The following is an 18,930-nucleotide window of genomic DNA, read 5'->3' on the forward strand; positions in this document are numbered from 1 at the left end:
AGGGAGAGAGAGAGAGAGAGACTCTCACAAGCTGTGCAGTAAGTGTGAGCTCTTTGACCTACGGAGACACAGGCTGCTGACCCCCTCTGTCTGACCTGCCTGGCACCCTTGCTGTGGAGAAGCCTAACCCCTGTAGTGTACCAAAAAAAAAAACTAGCGGTGAGCCTGCTTAAATGACCAATACCAGGATTTACTGTGGCTGAAGCCGTCGTTTTGTTTAGTCGTGATTGAAATTAATGAACTGTTTGCGTTCAATAAACTGTCCGGCGGTTATTACAGAGCTATACCCAGGTTACAGGGGGGCAATTACTTTTTCACATATTGCCAGGCAGGTTTGGACGGCTTTTTTCCTTTAATAAATTTAATAATCAATTAAAAAAAGCATTTTGTATTTACTCTGATTATTTTTGTGTAATATAAACATTTGTTTGATGATCTAAATCATTTAAGTGTGACAAATGGACGAAAAATAAATAAAGAATAAAATCAGGAAGGGGGCAAATACTTTTTCACAGCACTGTATACACCGCGCGAGAGAAAAAGGCAGACGCGGTTTGCATTGTCACCAATAAGATGCGACGTCATCAAGCCCCCGATTCCCGGAAGCGGTTCCCGCCAGTCCTGGGTTGTACATTTGTATACAGATGCGTTAATGAAGATGTTGCTTATTATTTATACTATTTGTTTATTTTAATAAACCCTTCGTTTTATACAGATTCATGCTATGTGGTCTCCGCTTCTCTTTTTACCATTATGGCGATGATTAGTAGCGTGGAATGGGGGTTATCGGGGCAGATAGGTTCCACCCTCCTGCGCAGTAATATGCTTTTCCATGACACGGGTTGATTCCTGATATTTTGGAAGTCAAATCTATTCTGCGTGTTGTGGAGTGGATGGTGAAGGCGCACTGAAGCGGTGTCTCTATTCATTCCAATGTCCTAGCACGGGTTGATGTGGATGCGGTTTTGCTGTTTTTGGAGGGGCCTCATTCTCCCAACTTCAGTGTCTAGAAAAAGTATTCATACCCCTTGACATTTTTCACACTTTCTCATGTTACAACCAAAACCATAAATTTATTTTATTGGGATTTTATGTGATGGACCAACACAAAGTGTCACATAATTGTGAAGTGGAAGGAAAATGATATAAATAAATATGTGAAAAGTGTAGGGGGGAGGGGCATTTGTATGGCGCCCCCCGGAGTCAATACTTTTTAGAACCCCCTTTCTCTACAAGTCTTTTTGGGGGTGTCTCTACCAGCTTTGCCCATCTAGAGAGGACATTTCTGCCCATTCTTCTTCTTTGTAAAATATCTCAAGCTCTGTCAGATTGGATGGAGAGCGTCTGTGATCAGCAATTTTCAAGTCTTGCCACAGATTCTCAATGGGATTTAGGTCTGGACTGTGACTGGGCCATTCTAACACATGAATATGCTTTGATGTAAACCATTCCATTGTAGCTCTGGCTGGATGTTTCGGGTCGTTGTCCTGCTGGAAGGGGAACCTCCGCCCCGGTCTCAAGTCTTTTGCTGAACAGGTTTTCTTCTAAGATTGTCCTGTATTTGTCTCCATCCATCTTCCCATCAACTCTGACCAGCTTCCCTGTCCCTGCTGAAGAAAACCATCCCCACCACATGATGCTGCCACCACCATGTCTCACGGTGGGGATGGTGTGTTCGGGGGATGGGCAGTGTTAGTTTCCCCCACACATAGCGTTTTGTTTTTAGGCCATAAAGTTGAATTTTGGTCTCATCTGACCAGATCACCTTCTTCCACATGTTTGCTGCCCCCTCCCCCACATGGCTTCTCACAAACTACAAACAGGACTTCTTATGACTTTCTTCCTCCAATGTCTTTCTTCTTGTCACTCTTCCATAAAGGGCAGATTTGTGGAGAGACGACTAATAGTTGTCCTGTGGACAGATTCTCCCCCCTGAGCTGTGGATCTCTGCAGCTCCTCCAGAGTTACCATGGACCTCTTGGCTCTTCTCTGATGAATGCTCTCTTTGCCCGGCATGGTCAGTTTAGGTGGACGGCCATGTCTTGGTAGGTTTTCAGTTGTGCCATACTCTTTCCATTTTCCAGTGATGGATTTAACAGAGCTCTGTGAGATGTTCAAAGCTTGGGAGATCTTTTTATAACCTAACCCTGCTTTATACTTCTCCACAAAGTTATCCCTGACCTGTCTGGTGTGTTCCTTGGCCTTCATGGTGCGGTTTGTTCACCAATGTTCTCTAACAAACCTCTGCGGGCTTCACAGAACAGCTGTATTGATACTGATATTAAATGACACACAGGTGGGCTCTATTTACTAATTAGGTGACTTCTGAAGGCAATTGGTTCCACTAGATTTAGGTGGATTAGCGTAAAGGGGCTGAATACAAATGCACGCTACACTTTTCCCATATTTGTAAAACCATTTATCGTTTTTCTTCCACTTCACAATTATGAGCCACTTTGTGTTGGTTTTTTTGGTTGCAACATGAGAAATGGTTGGAAATTTTTAAGGCGTATAAATACTTTTTCAAGGCACTGTATTCGCTTGCCATTACAGTTTGGAATCTGATATTTGGACTTCACTGGTTGGACACTGTATAACGATTTCTCTTTTTTGTTACGGGTCTCTATGCCACTCCATCTAATGCCGGTAGATATAGAGCTTGTGGGAGGGGCCAGCAGGAGCCTTCCTGGGTCCAATGGGACCAGACAATGTCAGTCACATGACTACAACAAACATCATTATCCTTGTGTTAAAACTTTGTGAATTAATCCCAAATCTTCAACAATCCAGAAATAGTTCAGAACTCACCTCCGTGCACATAGCCGTGGAGCGTGCAATCCGAGGGCCCCACCAGATGGATCAGACTGGACTGACTGTATCCCACCGTGTACGGCTCTGTAAGAGAATTAAAAGAGGATATAGAACATCACAAATTTACTACCAGGATCGGGAGTTATAAACATACAATGAAATGAAATCTAAAAACGGCTAAAATTGCTTAGTGAGCGTTCCTGCAGCCTGCCAAGCACTCCCGCCCATTGTTTGAAGAAGACTAGGACTTCTCTTATATAAACCTTTTCCTGATGCATTCACTAAGGCTTGGTTCTCATTACTGCATGTGCAGGTGAACGTATGCGTTTTTATGGGTGTTCCGCGCATTACGCCTAAGGCAGCCCATTCACTAATAGGCTACCATACAAATACACTGCTCCAGGTTGGTCCGCCTATACCGGAAGGGTCTCAAACTGGTCGCTCTCCAGCTGTTGCAGAACTACAATTCCCATGAGGCATTGCAAGGTTGACCGTTACAAGCATGACTTCCCATAGGCAGAGGCATGGTGGGTCTTGTAGTTCCGCAATAGCTGGAGGGCCACCAGCTTGAGTCCCCTAGTCCATACGCTACAGGAAGGTGCCCGGTGCGGCTCACAACTGCGGAAACTTCTAATGAGCGTATGACAGCCATCTTAAAGTGGTTGTAAACCCTTACAAACCACTTTGACCTACAGGTAAGCCTAGATTAAGGCTCACCTGTAGGTCCAAGAAATATCTCCCAAACCTACACGGTTTAGGAGATATTTGCCCGAAGACGGGCACCACTGTCTACGGCGCATGTGCCACAGACAGCGATGTGCAGGCGCACGGAGCGTGGCATCGTCGATGACGAAGATGCCGCGCGTCTCGGCTCCCATGCGCATGCGCGGGAGTGACATCATTGCGGCTTTGCCGAATGACAGCGGCGGAGCTGCAAGACCCCACCGAGAAGATGGATGCGCCGGAGTCGGACTACAGGGGACAGCGGTGACTTCGCTGGCTACTGTGTCAGGTAAGTGACACATAATGGACTACGATGCGATGCGATGCATAGTAGTCGATTATGCTTTACCTTTGCAGGGAATGAAAGGGGAAGTAAACTCATCAGGGTTTACTTCCTCTTTAAATGATAGAATGAAGATGTTCAAGAAAGTCTGGGACCCATGGGTCAGGTATCTGTCTGAAGGACCTAGATCTGCCTGATTAGAGCTGTGGGACTCGGAGCACGTGGTCATTCCTTACGCTCTTCCAACTTCTCTTCTCTCTCTATCTCTCTCTCTTCTTGGTAGTCTTTGTTGCAGTATAACAAGGGTTTTTGGGCCTAGTCTCTAACAATCCTCAATGGGGATTGTCCCTATCTGGGATTGAGTCTGATGTGGTGAGGGAAGGGGTGCACTCTCTAGGGAGATGTGGATCCCCTCCTCTCGCACATACAGTGAGTCATACAGGCACCTACAACCCACGGAGAGTTTTACGTTGACTTTGTTAAAGGTGGAGAGATTACCGCTGATACTATACGTGATTGAGATGCATTGTGGTAATGTCGCATTAGGAATAACAAATGGGAATGGGGGCTCCCCCATGAAGACACAGTTAATATAAACGATATCGCCCAACAAAAGTCTCCATTTGGAGGAATGCCTACGGTAGGTGTAACATTCTGCCTAAAAATGTTTGGACATCCATCCCTATAGCATATATTTTATACCGCATGTGCTCTTTTCAAATACTTTGTACACTTTGTTTTGAGAATTTTAATAAAAAGTATTGAAAAAGAAAAAAAAGGCGGAAACTTCAAAAAGAGAGGCGGATGACTGCACACTAATGCATGGAAAATCCAGAAACTTTGTTAAAGTCATCTGTAAGTAAAAAACATTACAGCCGCTCAAAGCAAGGAACAAAACGTTGACGCTTTTCACGCGAAGAGCACTTCATCATAAACTTCGCACGAAATGCGTCAATGTTGGTTTCTGGTGGAGTGGCTGTGATGTTTTTTTACCTACGGATGACTTCTACAAAGCTTCTGGATTTTCCATACATTAGTGTGCCGTGATTCATCACTCTATTTTAAGCCTAAATTAATGTGTTTCTTGTACGCACTGCAAAACCAAAGCTGCAGTCTGACTGGCTATGATGGACTCCACTAAAGACAAGTGAAGGTAACGGAAAGCATTGATATCTACAGCTTGGTGGCTGATCTCAAAAGCCTTTACAAGCCGAACAAAAACCAAACGGATAATAAAATGCTACATAATTAATTTCTCATTTTAGTGCCATGGCTTACATATTTGTCACACTGGATGGGATACATTTTTGAGACCCTGAGGCAAGTGGAGCATCATTCAACTGAAACGGGGTGGTGGGAGGAGCACAGTCCGGTCCCCGTGATCTGTCAAAGTAATGAGATTGGTCTCCTCTAATACTGGAGTTCTCTCTACAACTTCTTCATCAGAACTCTGTTGGACACCGCAGGCATGGGGACACAATTTACAGTATAAAGTTAGGTTTATTTGCCAGTTTCTGTCTGGAAACATAATAGAACCACATTTTCCATCACTTGTTACAAGACATACAATGTGAACACCTAATAAAAAAAAAAAGTTTAAAAAGCATGTCAAAAAACAAAATCTTTCCATCATCTGTACACAGTTGAAGGCAGCCATGTTATTTTCCTTCGTTTGACCTGGAACGGCTTCTTGATCTAGAAAATGAACGTGATGGTTTGTGGTTCCTTTCTCTGGACAAAGATCTCTCTCTCTTCTACGATCTCTAGAAAGGGACCTACTACGGCTACGGGAAAAGCTCCTTCTCCTTGGAGATCTGCGTCTTGGAGGAGGACTCCTCCTACGGTAATCATCCCTAGGCCTCCTGTTCCAAGATGGCGGAGGACCACGATTCCGACTTCGTTTTTCACCATTCGATAATTCAACCCTAACGCGACAGCCACACATTGTCCGTCCATCAAGCTCTCTAACTGCATCTGCTGCATCTCTAGGATCTTCAAATTCTACGAATGCAAAGCCAGGGGGATTCCTGGCAACCCAGTAGCCAAAAGCCCGCTCAAGTAGCAACCCAGTAGCCAAGAGGTCCATAGTAGCCAAAAGCCCGCTCAAGTTCCGTTTTATTTCCATTGTTGCCAAGATTTCCTACATAGACTTTGCAGTCTAGCGGACAAGAGTCACGGTGCATGGGTGGTGTTTTTTCCCTCATCGTCATTTACCGCTTTCGTATGGGGCTCGGGATCCGTAGCTCGCTCTGGACTCCAGTATGTAAGTCTTCCCGCTTGTGGTATGCCAGGCACAAAATCATGGGGACACAATTTAATGTTATATCTATCATCTATTGAAGAACATTATGTAGACCAGGATTTCTCAACCAGGGTTCCTCTAGAGTATAGAGGTTTCTAGGAGTTCCTTGAGCAATAAGAAATTACTGCTTCTTAGATGAGAGCCCACTGACGATCTTTTTGGCTATCTGTAAGTGGGGGATTCTTCCCAATAACCATAAGTGTCAGGAGCATTCCCAGTGACCATCACACTAATGTACTATAAGCTTTAAATATAATTATTAGCAGGGTTTCCCTGGAGCCAAAAAGTTCTTGCAAGGGTTCCTCCATGCTAAAAAGGTAGAGAAAGGCTGATGTAGACAATAAGGCCGGCAGTATGTGGACGGTCCTGCAAATGACCAAGTTCGGACATGGTTCAACCAGTTTGATGTGGAAGAACTCAAGTCGCCTTAACCCCACTGAACACCATTGGGATGAATTGGAATGCCAATTGTGAGCCAGGTCTTCTCAGTACCTGCCCTCACAAATGCTCCTTTGGATGGCAGGGGTTCTAACCTTCCACTGTGCTTTCACAGCCTCATGGCAACAGTCTGAAAAGGTCTTTTTCTGTTCCATCATGACTGTACAAAGCCAGATCCATAAAGACACGGTTTGACCAGTGTGGTGTGGAGAAATTTGAGGGTCCTGAACAGCGTCCTGATCTCAGCCCTACTGAACACCTTTGGGAAGAATTGGAATGCCAACTGTGAGCCACGTCTCCTCATTCACTATCAGTACCTGACCTCAAATATTCTTTTGGATGATGGGGGTTCTAGCCTTCCCCTGTACTTCTAGTCTTGTGACAACAGTCTTGGAAAGGTCCTTTTCAGTTCCAGCATGACTGTGCACAAAGCCAGCCTCATAAAATACATAGTTTAACCAGTTTGGTGTGGAAGAACTGGAGTGTCCTGCACAGAGCCCTGGCCTCAACCTTACTGGACACCTTCGGGATTAATTGAAACACCGATTGTGAGCCAGGTCTCCTCATCCAACATCAGTACCTGACCTCACAAATGTTATTTTGGGTGATCTGGGTTCTAGCCTTCCCTTGCAATTCTAGCCTCATTTCAACAGTTTGGAAAGACCCTTTTCTGTTCCACCATGACTGTGCCTATGGTGGAGCCAAACCAGCTCCATACAGACATGCTAATCTATGATTAAGTGGGAGCAAAACATTATAGAAGAGGATAATGGGCAGAGTGTCACTGGTTGTGCATATGCTGAACAACGGAGTTGATTTTACCTTTGGGAATTGGCGTGTGGCTCCAGGGCTTTGCTAAATCTATAAAGACACAGTTTGAGTGAACGTCACAGAGCCCTGACCTCAATCCTACTAAACACCTTTGGGGGGAATTGGCACACCAATGGTGAGCTAGGTCTTCTCATTCAACATCAGTACTTGACAAATGGGTACAAATTCCCACAGATACTCTCCAAGATATTGTAGAAAGCCTTCCCAGAAGAGTTGAGGAGGATGGAGAAACTCCATATTAATGCCAATGGTTTTGGAAAGGGGTGTACAATGCTGCTTTTTGAACACATGGTTCTCATGTAAGTCAGGTTGATGCTCTAGCACACAATGGGGGTTATTTACTAAAGGCAAATCCAATTTGCACTGCAAATGCACTTAGAAGTGCAGTCACTCTAAATCTGATGCCACATACACAAGACCAGTTTTTCCATCAGAATAAGCTCTGACGTTTTTTTTTTCGACCGAGTTCTGCTGAAACGGACTTGCCTACACACGATCGCACCAAAGTTCAATCGTTTAGAAGGTAGCCACATACAACACGTATGACAGGACTAGAAAAAGGAAGTTCAATAGCCAGTAGCCAATAGCTGCCCTTGCGTTGTTTTTGGTCCGTCGGAACAGCACACAGACCAACGGTTTTCCCGATAGGAATTGATTCCGTCAAAAAGATTTAAAACATGTTCTATTTCTAGGTCCGTCAGAATTTTCAAAAAAAAATAAAAAAAGTCAGCTGAAGCCCCACACAGGATCGGAATATCCGATGAAATTATTCAGTCAGTTTTTTTCTGCCGTAAAGTCCAACAGCGTGTACATGGCATAAGGGGTCGATTTGAAATGAGGGGAAGCTCTGCCGATTTTATCATCCAATCACGTGCAAGCTAAAATGCTGTTTTTTTTTTTCTGCATGTCCCCCTTGGATCTACAGCAACTTTACTTCCAAGTGCACTTGCAGTGCAAAGTGGATTTTCCTTTAGTAAATGTACCACCAACGCCCGAAGGAGCTGCTGGTTATTTTTGGGATTGCCGTTACCTTCTGTTCTCCTTGTGGCACGTCTAGGGGACGTCCCGTGGTAGGTGGCCCAGTAACTTGAGACTGACAACAGATCCACTTGAATGGATTTTATTTGCAAAACTCAGTCGATTGAACAGTCTTTCAACTTGGGATCAGAGGGTTGGGAAGGAAATTCAGGTACTCTTCGTGTCAAAAGTCAAAAAAATGTTGAAGAACTTGCTTACTTTGACTGCATCCAGAGAACAGCCATTCGCAGCTGGATGATCACTCAGGTTGGACAGTCCTTCTCTCACAAGGCCGAGCAGCCAACAAGATGTTTACTCAGGAACAAGTCTCTGCCACAGACGTTGTTGTAGAATGTACAAAATAATGTCTCTGCCACAGACGTTGTTGTAGAACATGTAGGGAAACTAAAAACTTGAAACACTTGTAGGATACCTGGATCTCTCAGCCTGCTTGGCAATATCCACAAGACCGGATTCTCTTGGTTACTTCAGCCCTTCCAGGCTCTTGTTAAGAAAACCAACCCGTACATGGTCTTCTTCTGCTGAGTCCTCCCCTGGAATGCTCAAAGTACACTGGGTCTCTCCCGAACCGGAGACGGCACCCAACCAGCTCAGAATCCTACTTTAGATTCCTTGCCTCGGGCTAACCAGCCCCAAGGCTTTAAAGTGAGGTGGATCCGCACCCCAGGCCATAGCCCTCCTGGGGGCTGGTCAGGAGGACCAGGACCATGAAGTTAGCACATCATACTGAACCGGAACCCCCGAACCATGTGACGTCCGCATCTTAAATACCCTCTCCCAGAAAGCACAGCGAGAGCACCACTCCCACTGGGCGGGCTCCGAGAGAGAGCAACTTAAGCACCTGACCAGACCATAGTTCCACGCCTGCCAGAGGAGACAGCGCCACCTGTGGCCAGGCTGAACATCTCACAGTCCAGTCAGACTAATGCAGAGGTCCAATTTAGACAAATAAACCCAAACCAAACTGCAGTTTAGGGAAAGTTTAACTTTGAAAAACGCATAGCGCGTGCTCTTCAGGAACCGCCACTACATAAATAATCCCCAATGTGCAGTTGGAATGGTTGGCCAGTGGCACGCCCTAATGGTCTTAGCATAGATTTTGCAAGCCAATATATTATCAACCAACACATTCAACTGCACAACAAGAACAGGTAGATTGTTTGGATTCTGAGTCCCGGGACCTCATTCAGGTGCAATGAATGAGCCATTCCCAACCATTTCGACATACAAAATTGCCCACAATGAAGGACCAATGCTAGAGCTACAATGGGAACTCTTTCCTGAGAGGAAGCAAGGCTTCCTATTATGTTGCCCCAATACAAATGAGGCCAGATGTGCAAAAGTAACATTAATGGAGGCTTTCCTCCTAGAAAGGTCTGTATGCATGTCCCAAGGAGCATTGCCCAACATGTACTCAAAAGTCTTCCCCTGCTAAGCAGAGCCTACTATACACCAATATGTGTTCAGCAGAAAGGTCATGTGATGTTTTAAAGCAAACACGAACCCTACCTCTGCTTTTGAAAATGCTAGTTGCCTGGTTGGTGCAATGAACCCCAAAAACTTCATTCACCAAACAACGACGAACATTTAAATAAGGACATTGGCTTTCCCAATTTGTAATACCTCTTTTGAGTCTGTGACTAGACAGAATTGGTGCCAGAGGTCCAACAGCCAGACAGCTAGTATTATCAGGTGGTGCTCAGCAATGGCAGCCTCCTCATTTCTCTGACAGGTTTACTTTAAATGCCCAGGTGGTGGGGCATTCATTGACCTTTCATGAGAGAAATATGAAGCTGCCATAACCGACCTTCTTCTGAAGATGCTACTTTCCTGGCTGTTATCTAGACCCTCAAGCTGCAGTGATTTCTGAGCCATTGACCTGGAGCAAGTAGAGAGATGTGAAGTTCTGATGTTCTTTTGCAGCTTGCTTGTTCCAGGTCTGTGGCTCAAAAGTACTGAAGTCTGGAAAAAGAGCGGCACCAAGGGCAACCCCCATACTTCCTGTATAAACACAGTCACTTTAAGTGGCCAGCCGACCCAAAAAATACTATTTCAGTCTAAGAAAAGACAAACCAGGTTTAAATTTTGACCATTGGGTTCAATGTCCCACAGGCTTCCAAAATCATAAGCTATATAAGCTTAGGTACCCCTCTTCCCAAAGCCAACAATACTCAGGCACCAGGCAACCAGTAATGGCAGCACTAGGGTCATTGACTCAAAGCATTGAAGCCATATGGAGTCAACTGCTGGCCTCCATGTTTTTCCCCCATGAAAAGTTTTCGTCAAACGGAGGTTTGCCGGTGTAAAAATGGCTTTTACTCGCCCAAATCAGGATTAGAGATTTAGACGCTGAGCAGTCCACAAGTGGTTGGCACCAGGACTGTTGTAAGAAGAGTAGAGCCAGCCCTCCAGTACAGGGCCCATCAGTTGACCAGGGGGTAGAAAAGGGACTCCTTAAATACCTTTGTGCTTGCACAGTAATCCCATAGGCTCAAGGGAATTAAATAAACCTTCCTTGGGCCCCATCAGCTCAGCAACAGGTGCCAGAGACAAAAAGGGGGCTATTTACTCATTTTCAGGCGCAAGTAAAATAATCAGAGCACACAGAGCTTCGCAGTTTGTTGTGTATGGGGCTGCTTGGGCCCAGAACAGTCAGGGTGCCCATGCTGACCCGTGTCAACAGCCAAAAGCACCTACAACAGTGAGCATCGGAACTGGAGCACAGAGCAATGGACGAAGGAGCCTGGTCTGAGGATTCAAAATGGTTTGAGGAACACAATGATTTTGCAGTTTTGACTTGGCCTTCATATTCTCCAGATGTCAAATTGAGCATCTATGTTATGTGCTGGAAAAACAAGTCTAAACCATGGAGGCCCCACCTCCTAACCTATAGGACTTCACAACATGTACAATGGGCAAGTGAGCATCAGAAACTGGAGCATGGAGCAATGAAAGAAGGTGGCCTGGTCTGGTGAATTCAAGAATGGTTTAAAGAGCACAGCAAGTTTGAAGTGTGGACTTGGTCTCCATATTCTCCAGATGTCAATCCAGCCGAGCATCTGTGGGATGTGCTGAAAAACAAGTCCAACCCATGGAGGTCCCACCTCCTTACTTACAGTACTTTACAGCATCTAAAATCGGCATGTGAGCATCAGAACTGGAACACGGAGCAGTGGAAGAAGGTGGCCTGGTCTGATGGATCACATTTTCTTTTCCTTCATGTGGATGGCCGGGTGCGTCCCTTACCTGGGGAAGCGATGGCACTAGGGTGCAGTATGGGAAGAAGGCAAGCTGGCGGAGACAGTGTGATGCCTTAGGCAGTGTTCTGCTGGGAAACCTTGGCTCCTGCCATTCATGTGGATGTGACACGTACCACCTACCCATTGTTGGTGACCAAGTACACCCCTTCAAGGAAATGGCATTCCCTGATGGCAGTGGCCTCTTTCGTCAGGATAATGCGCCCTGCTACACTGCAAAAATGGTTCAAGAATGGTTTGAGAAACACGAGTTACATAGTTCGTTGGGTTGAAAAAAAAGACAAAAGTCAATCTAGTTCAACCAATAAAAGGGAGTTCATGGACTTGTCCTCCAAATTCTCCAGATCTCAATCCAAAAATCGGGCATCTGTAGGATTTTCTGGAAAAACAAGTCCGATCCATCAAGGCCTGTCCTCCCAACTTTAAAAAAGGACACTTAAAACTTGGTCTTTCTGGCCGAAACCAGGCAGACCCTGTTCTTTGGAAGGTCTGCCGAAACAGACCCACCCAAATACTAGGTAGGGCTCCCCCGAAGGGAGACCCCAACCCTAAGGAAGAGGGCAAACTAAGCCAGAAGGCCATGTCCAACCCCCTCCCCAGACTTTCAGGGTAGGCCCTGGGACCTGCGACCCTACTCATCACAGCAAACATGCAAAGTGACAAAACAAAGACGTGACACACAAAACATAAATAAATAAATAAAGTGGGGAAGGTATGGTGGAGAGGAGAGTGAAAAGAGTGGCCATTGTGTAAAACAATGACCAGGCCCTCCGGCCAGGAATAAAAAATTCCTCTGGTCCTAGCCAAAAGGCCCAGCCCAAGAGGCAGTTGCTAAAAAAGCATTTCGTTTCATGGTGCAGTGTCCTTGGTGCCCAAAATCAAAGTGACCCTCACTCACAGTGATATTTAGGCACCCCTGGACTGCCACTCCAGGGGCACATACTCCATAGGCTTTCAAACGCAAACCCTGACCCACAGCCCAGACCACAGCAGCCCCCACTCCGGTCAGGAAGGCATGGAGTTCAGGAAGCTCGGGGGGGAGCCTGCCCACCACAAGCTCAAACCCCCGCTCCCGTCCCTCCTACCCAATTACATCCAGAGGTACTAAGCGTTCCTCCCCACTTTGCAGTTCGGACCCGGTGTTCCCTCCCGGGAAAACTGTCCAGAGCTAGAGCTACCCCAATCTAGGCCAGAGACCCGACCCCGTGGATCAGACCCAGATGCAGCACCCATCCTCACCAGGAGCACCCTTCCAGACGGCTCAGACTTGATCATGCATCGGCCCCCAGTTTACTGTCGGGTGGCACGATGTGACCCCTACCGAAACCGTCCTTCCAGATGCTAATAACGCCATCGGAGAGTGCTGACCAAACCCTCTCTATAGGGATGGAACAGCGCCTCCTTTGGCAACTGATAAGAACAGATACTACACTTGATCATAGCCAAAAGGCCAAGACTTAAAGGATCTGCTACTGACGGCTTGGTGCCAGATACCACAGCACACCTTCAGAGGTCTACTGGAGTCCATGCCTGGACGGGTTATGATGGGTGGTCATAACGTTATGGTTGATCAATGTAAATTCTGCTTCCAAATATGATGATTGGCTCCCAAAAAACAGGGGGCCACATGGGCAACAGTGTGGATATTCATCTCAATGCCAAGTTCAGACTGAAAAAAGAAGAAAGATCCCTGGTGCCAAACATCCACGGAGTCCTATGGTGATATGAAAGACCACCTCAGCCTGGGCTCCCGCCAGGCCATGTCCCCAATGCATTTTGCTCTGGCCCCCCCCCCCCCCCAGAGCTTAGTCAAGGGGAGCACGATTCTGGAGACTGAACCTGGGTTTAGACCGAACCCTTAGCTCACCCCTACCCAAATGAAAGGAGGGCAGGCATAATGGAGCCCCCACAGTTTCTAATGGTGACCCTGGTTGGCACAGAGTTGTTACTTATTGAATCTATTTTTCAATTGATATTTTTGATACCAAAATGGCGGTTACCCCGAGATCCTCTCTCCTTCCAGGAAGAGTTATTCAAATTCGTTTTCCAGGAAAATACCTGACACCACCCCGCCTTTTCTTTGTATTCTGATAATTATAAAGGGGCCTGGAGCACCTCTTGAATGTCTTTGTACCTGTTCACAATAGCGACTGAGCAGATGAGAGCTCGGCAGGCCATGCTACAATAACCATATATTCCTATCTGCATAATTAGGTGGCTTCTAACGAAACCCGCTGCTCCAATAACTCCGATCCGCCGTCATTATACTTTCATGAATAAATCACTCTCCTTCGCCGTCTGAATGGAGCGATGCCTGCTAGAACCCGGACGCTTTCCTGTACTGTAATTGTCCTCTTTGCATGATAAGCTGCGGAGTCTAATACAAATCAGAGTGGAAGATACGAGTCTGATCCTGACACACGGACAAGTATTACCGCAAATCAATTAATGTGCACGCACCACTGCGCGCAGCTAGCGACCCGGCTGAGAGGAGCTGTGTAAAGTGACATGGACTGGCACAGTCTCTGAATGCAGACTGAGCGCGTCTGCTTTGCTGAGAGTTCGGCTGCAATCTCACGATAGAGTTTTGTGAACGTGCGCAAAATTGCACGCATATGAAATGTGCAAAAAAAAAAAAAGAGCGTTCATTGCAAGCAGATGCATGTTTTTTTTGTGCAACAAATGTGGCAAAATGCACAGGAAAAAAAGCTTGCCGCTCAAAAAAAAAAGCGCAAGTGCTACTTGATGCATGTACAAAAAGGAAGCAAGAGCTACTTGATGCATGTACAAAAAAAGCGCCAGAGTTGCTTGATGCATCTGCAAAAAAAAATACAAGAGCTACTCGATGCATGTACAAAAAAGTGCAAGAGCGACTTGATGCACGTACAAAAAAATGGATGCAAGAGCTATTTAATGCATATACAAAAAAGGTGCAAGAGCTACTTCATGCATGTACAAAAAAGGTGAGAGAGCAATTTAATGCATATATAAAAGAAAGGTACAAGAGCTACTTGATGCATGTACAAAAAAGGTGCAAGAGTTCCGTGATGCATGTACAAAAGAAGGTGTAAGAGTTACCTGATGCATCTATAAAAAAGGCGCAAGAGCTACATGATGCATGTACAAAAAAAGTGCAAGAGCTACATGATGCATGTACAAAAAATGTATGCAAGAGCTATTTAATGCAAATTACAAATAAGGTGCAAGAGCTACTCGATGAACGTACAAAAAACAAGTGCAAGAGTTACTTGATGCATGTACAAGAGCGATTTAATGCATATATAAAAAATAAAATAAAAAGGTACAAGAGCTACTTGATGCACGTACAAAAAAAGCGCAAGAGTTGCTTGATGCATCTGCAAAAGAAAGTACAAGAGCTACTTGATGCATGTACAAAAAAGGTGCAAGAGCTGCTTGATCTTTATACATGTACAAAAGGTGCAAGAGCTACATGATGCATGTACAAAAAAAAGTTCAAGAGCTACTTGATGCATGTACAAAAGAGGGTGCAAGAGCTACTTGATGCATGTACAAAAAAAGTGCAAGAGCTACAAGATGCATGTACAAAAAAATGTATGCAAGAGCCATTTAATGCATATTACAAATAAGGTGCAAGAGAGCTACTCGATGAACGCACAAAAAACAAGTGCAAGAGTTACTTGATGCATGTACAAGAGCGATTTAATGCATATACAAAAAATAAAATAAAAAGGTACAAGAGCTACTTGATGCATGTACAAAAAAAGCGCAAGAGTTGCTTGATGCATGTACAAAAAAAGCGCAAGAGTTGCTTGATGCATCTGCAAAAGAAAGTACAAGAGCTACTTGATGCATGTACAAAAAATGGATGCAAGAGCTATTTAATACATATACAAAAAAGGTGCAAGAGCTTCTTCATGCATGTACAAAAAAGGTGAGAGAGCAATTTAATGCATATATAAAATAAAGGTACAAGAGCCACTTGATGCATGTACAAAAAAGGTGCAAGAGTTCCCGTGATGCATGTCCAAAAGAAGGTGTAAGAGCTACCTGATGCATCTATAAAAAAGGCGCAAGAGCTACTTGACACATGTACAAAAAGGAGCAAGAGCTACATGATGCATGTACAAGAGTGATTTAATGTATATGCAAAAAATAAAATAAAAAAAAGATACAAGAGCTACTTGATGCATGTACAAAAAAAGCGCAAGAGTTGCTTGATGCATCTGCAAAAGAAAGTACAAGAGCTACTTGATGCATGTACAAAAAATGGATGCAAGAGTTATTTAATGCATATACAAAAAAAGTGCTAGAGCTACTTGATGCATGTACAAAAAAGGTGCAAGATTTCCGTGATGCATGTCCAAAAGAAGGTGTAAGAGCTACCTGATGCATCTATAAAAAAGGTGCAAGAGCGACTTGATAAATGTACGAAAAGGAGCAAGAGCTACATTATGCATGTACAAAAAACGTATGCAAGAGCTATTTAATGCATGTACAAAAAAAAATAAGGTATAAGAGCTACTTGATGTATTTACAAAAAAGGTGCAAGAGCTACATGATGCATGTACAAAAAAAGTTCAAGAGCTACTTGATACATGTACAAAAGAGGGTGCAAGAGCTACCTGATGCATCTATCAAAAAGGTGCAAGAGCTACTTGATGCATGTACAAAAAAGGTGAAAGAGCCACATGATCCATGTACAAAAAACGGATGCAAGAGCTATTTAATGCATATTACAAATAAGGTGCAAGAGCTGCTTGACGAACGTCAAAAAATTGGGTGCAAGAGTTACTTGATGCATGTACAAGAATGATGCAAGAGTGATTTAATGCATATATTAAAAAAAAAAAAAAGGTACAAGAGCTGCTTGATGCATGTACAAAAAAGGTACAAGAGCTACTTGATGCATGTACAAAAAAGGTACAAGAGCTACTTGATGCATGTACAAAAAAGGTACAAGAGCTGCTTGATCTTTATACATGTACAAAAGAAGGTGCAAGAGCTACCTGATGCATGCACAAAAAAAAAAAAAAAAAAAAAAATTTAAAGAGCTACATGATGCATGTACACAAGAATTTGCAAGAGCTACCTGATGCATCTATAAAAAAAAGGCACAAGAGCGACTTGTTGTACAGTATGTAGAAAAAGCCAACTTTTCTACAGTAAAAACAAAGTGGAGAAACGTAGAGAGTTCCGCACCCTGTATGACACGACAGTCACTTGGTAATATATGAGAGGATTGAATTCCCAACTTTCGACCAATCAGATTCTGAGCTGGAGGAAATAATAATGTCTGATATTCTAGAAATGTAATCTGCTTTTTTGGAGAAGATATTGGAGACATTTTTCTCGGTAGATGACAAGCATGGAGGGTGTGAACGTCTTATAGATCTTTATATTCAAATACTTTTTTCTAGCAGAACTGTGATGGGATTTGTAACTTTTTTTTTAAGGTTCAGGCGCTCAACGCATTCCGGCTTTTAGCGCTGGAATTCAGTGTATTTCTACACCCGGGATGATAATACAGTATTGAGCAGGATACCTGCCACCAATACATATTATATACTTATTGACAATTTTATATATCAATAAATTGAAAGACAAAACACACACATATATTATATATATATATATACACACACACACACACACACACACATCGATCAGCCATAACATTATGACCACCCACCTAATGCCACCAAATCAGCCATGACCCCCCCCCCCCAGGCATGGACTCCACTAGACCTCTGAAGGTACGCTGTGGTATCCGGCACCAAGCCCTCAATAGCAGATCATTTAAGTCCTGTAAGTTGTGAGGTGGGACCTCCATGGATCGTACTTGTTTTTCCAGCACATCCCACAGATGCTCCATTGCGTCGAGATATGGAGAATTTGGAGACCAAGTCAACACCTCAAACTCGTTGTGTTCCTCAAACCATTCTCAAACAATTTTTTGCAGTGTGGCGGGACGCATTATCCTGCTGAAAGAGGCCACTGCCATTAGGGAATACCATTTCAATGAAGGGGTGTACTTGGTCCTCAACAACATTTAGGTAGGTGGTCCGTGTCACATCCACATGAATGGGAGGAGCCAAGTCTTTCCCAGCAGAACATTGCCTATAGCATCACACTGCCTCCGCCGGCGTGTCTTCTTCCCATACTGCATCCCGATGCCATCACTTCCCCAGGTAAGTTACCCACCCAACCATCCACATGATGGAAAAGAAAATGTGATCCATCAGACCAGGCCACCTTCTTCCATCGCTCCGTGGTCCAGTTCTGATGCTCACGTGCCCATTGTAGGTACTTTTGGCTGTGGACACTGGTCAGCATAGACCACCCTGACCGGTCTGCAGCTACACAGCCCCATACACAACAAACTACCATGAAATGTTTTTTATGCTTTCAACACATCAACTTCAGGGACAACATGTTCACTTGCTGCCCGATATATCCCACTGCACTTTCAGATGTCATTGTAACCAGATAATCAATCTTATTCACTTTACCTGTCAGTGGTCATAATGTAATGGCTGCATTCGTTTTCTTTTTTAGGACTTTTTTTTTTTCCCTCGAGTTTCACCTGGTGATCCTGCCAGTAAATCAGTTATTTTTCAACTTTCTTTACCTGACCCAAAACTTTAATCCCAAAAGGAACAAAAAAAACATTGTTTCTGTAACTGATTATAAAGTGTGAGCCAGAGCTTGGGTACAATCTGTTAGTGTATCTAAATCTGCTAATACATTTACCAAACCCCCCCAAGACTCACTATGCTGCTGTCCAAAAGGTGCCCCTTCATCCAGAGTGCTGCAGCTGCCATGTGGGGGGTAGCCCTCGGACCCAATCTAAGTATGGGATGTCTTAGTATGCCCCCTGCTTATTGTCTGACCACAATCAATTCTGCATGTTCTATCTCATAAATTATTTTAAAGACAAATTTGTATGAACAGACATCTACTCCTGAAGAAGCGAGCTGAACTTGTGAAACACGTCGAGTATACAGGTGTACATGCATTTTTTTTTTTTGCACTCCACTCCATATTACCACGTCAATGGCTGTTTACAACTTGCACTAGGTTGTTTCATTAATATAATATAATATATATAATATAATAATATAATATATTAATAGTAAAAAGGTAAAGTCTGAACATGTCGGCCCTTTGCAAAATAATCTGGAGTGGGTGACTGGGGACAAAGAGAAGGCTAATTTATTAAATACTTTCTTCAGTTCTGTGTATACAAAGGAGCATGGGGGAGCTCA

At 44.2% G+C, this 18,930-nt stretch overlaps 1 protein-coding gene and 2 pseudogenes across 5 annotated transcripts in view; all 3 read right to left on the reverse strand.

Moving 5' to 3' along the window:
- Positions 1–18,930, reverse strand: part of ACOT7 (acyl-CoA thioesterase 7) — a 343,430-nt gene that overhangs the window by 153,683 nt on the left and 170,817 nt on the right. For all 5 annotated transcript variants that reach the window (XM_077458310.1, XM_077458311.1, XM_077458309.1 and 2 more), the window contains one exon: positions 2,809–2,895. In XM_077458310.1, coding sequence (XP_077314436.1) covers positions 2,809–2,895 — 87 coding nt within the window. The remainder of the gene's footprint in view (positions 1–2,808; positions 2,896–18,930) is intronic.
- LOC143934572 (serine/arginine-rich splicing factor 3 pseudogene) lies at positions 5,298–6,112 on the reverse strand (annotated as a pseudogene).
- LOC143934674 (U2 spliceosomal RNA) lies at positions 13,039–13,145 on the reverse strand (annotated as a pseudogene).

This window comes from Lithobates pipiens, unplaced genomic scaffold (assembly GCF_037356315.1).
Source record: "Lithobates pipiens isolate NorthernLeopardFrog02 unplaced genomic scaffold, aLitPip1_a1.2 Scaffold_27, whole genome shotgun sequence".
NCBI classification, from domain to species: Eukaryota; Metazoa; Chordata; class Amphibia; order Anura; family Ranidae; genus Lithobates; species Lithobates pipiens.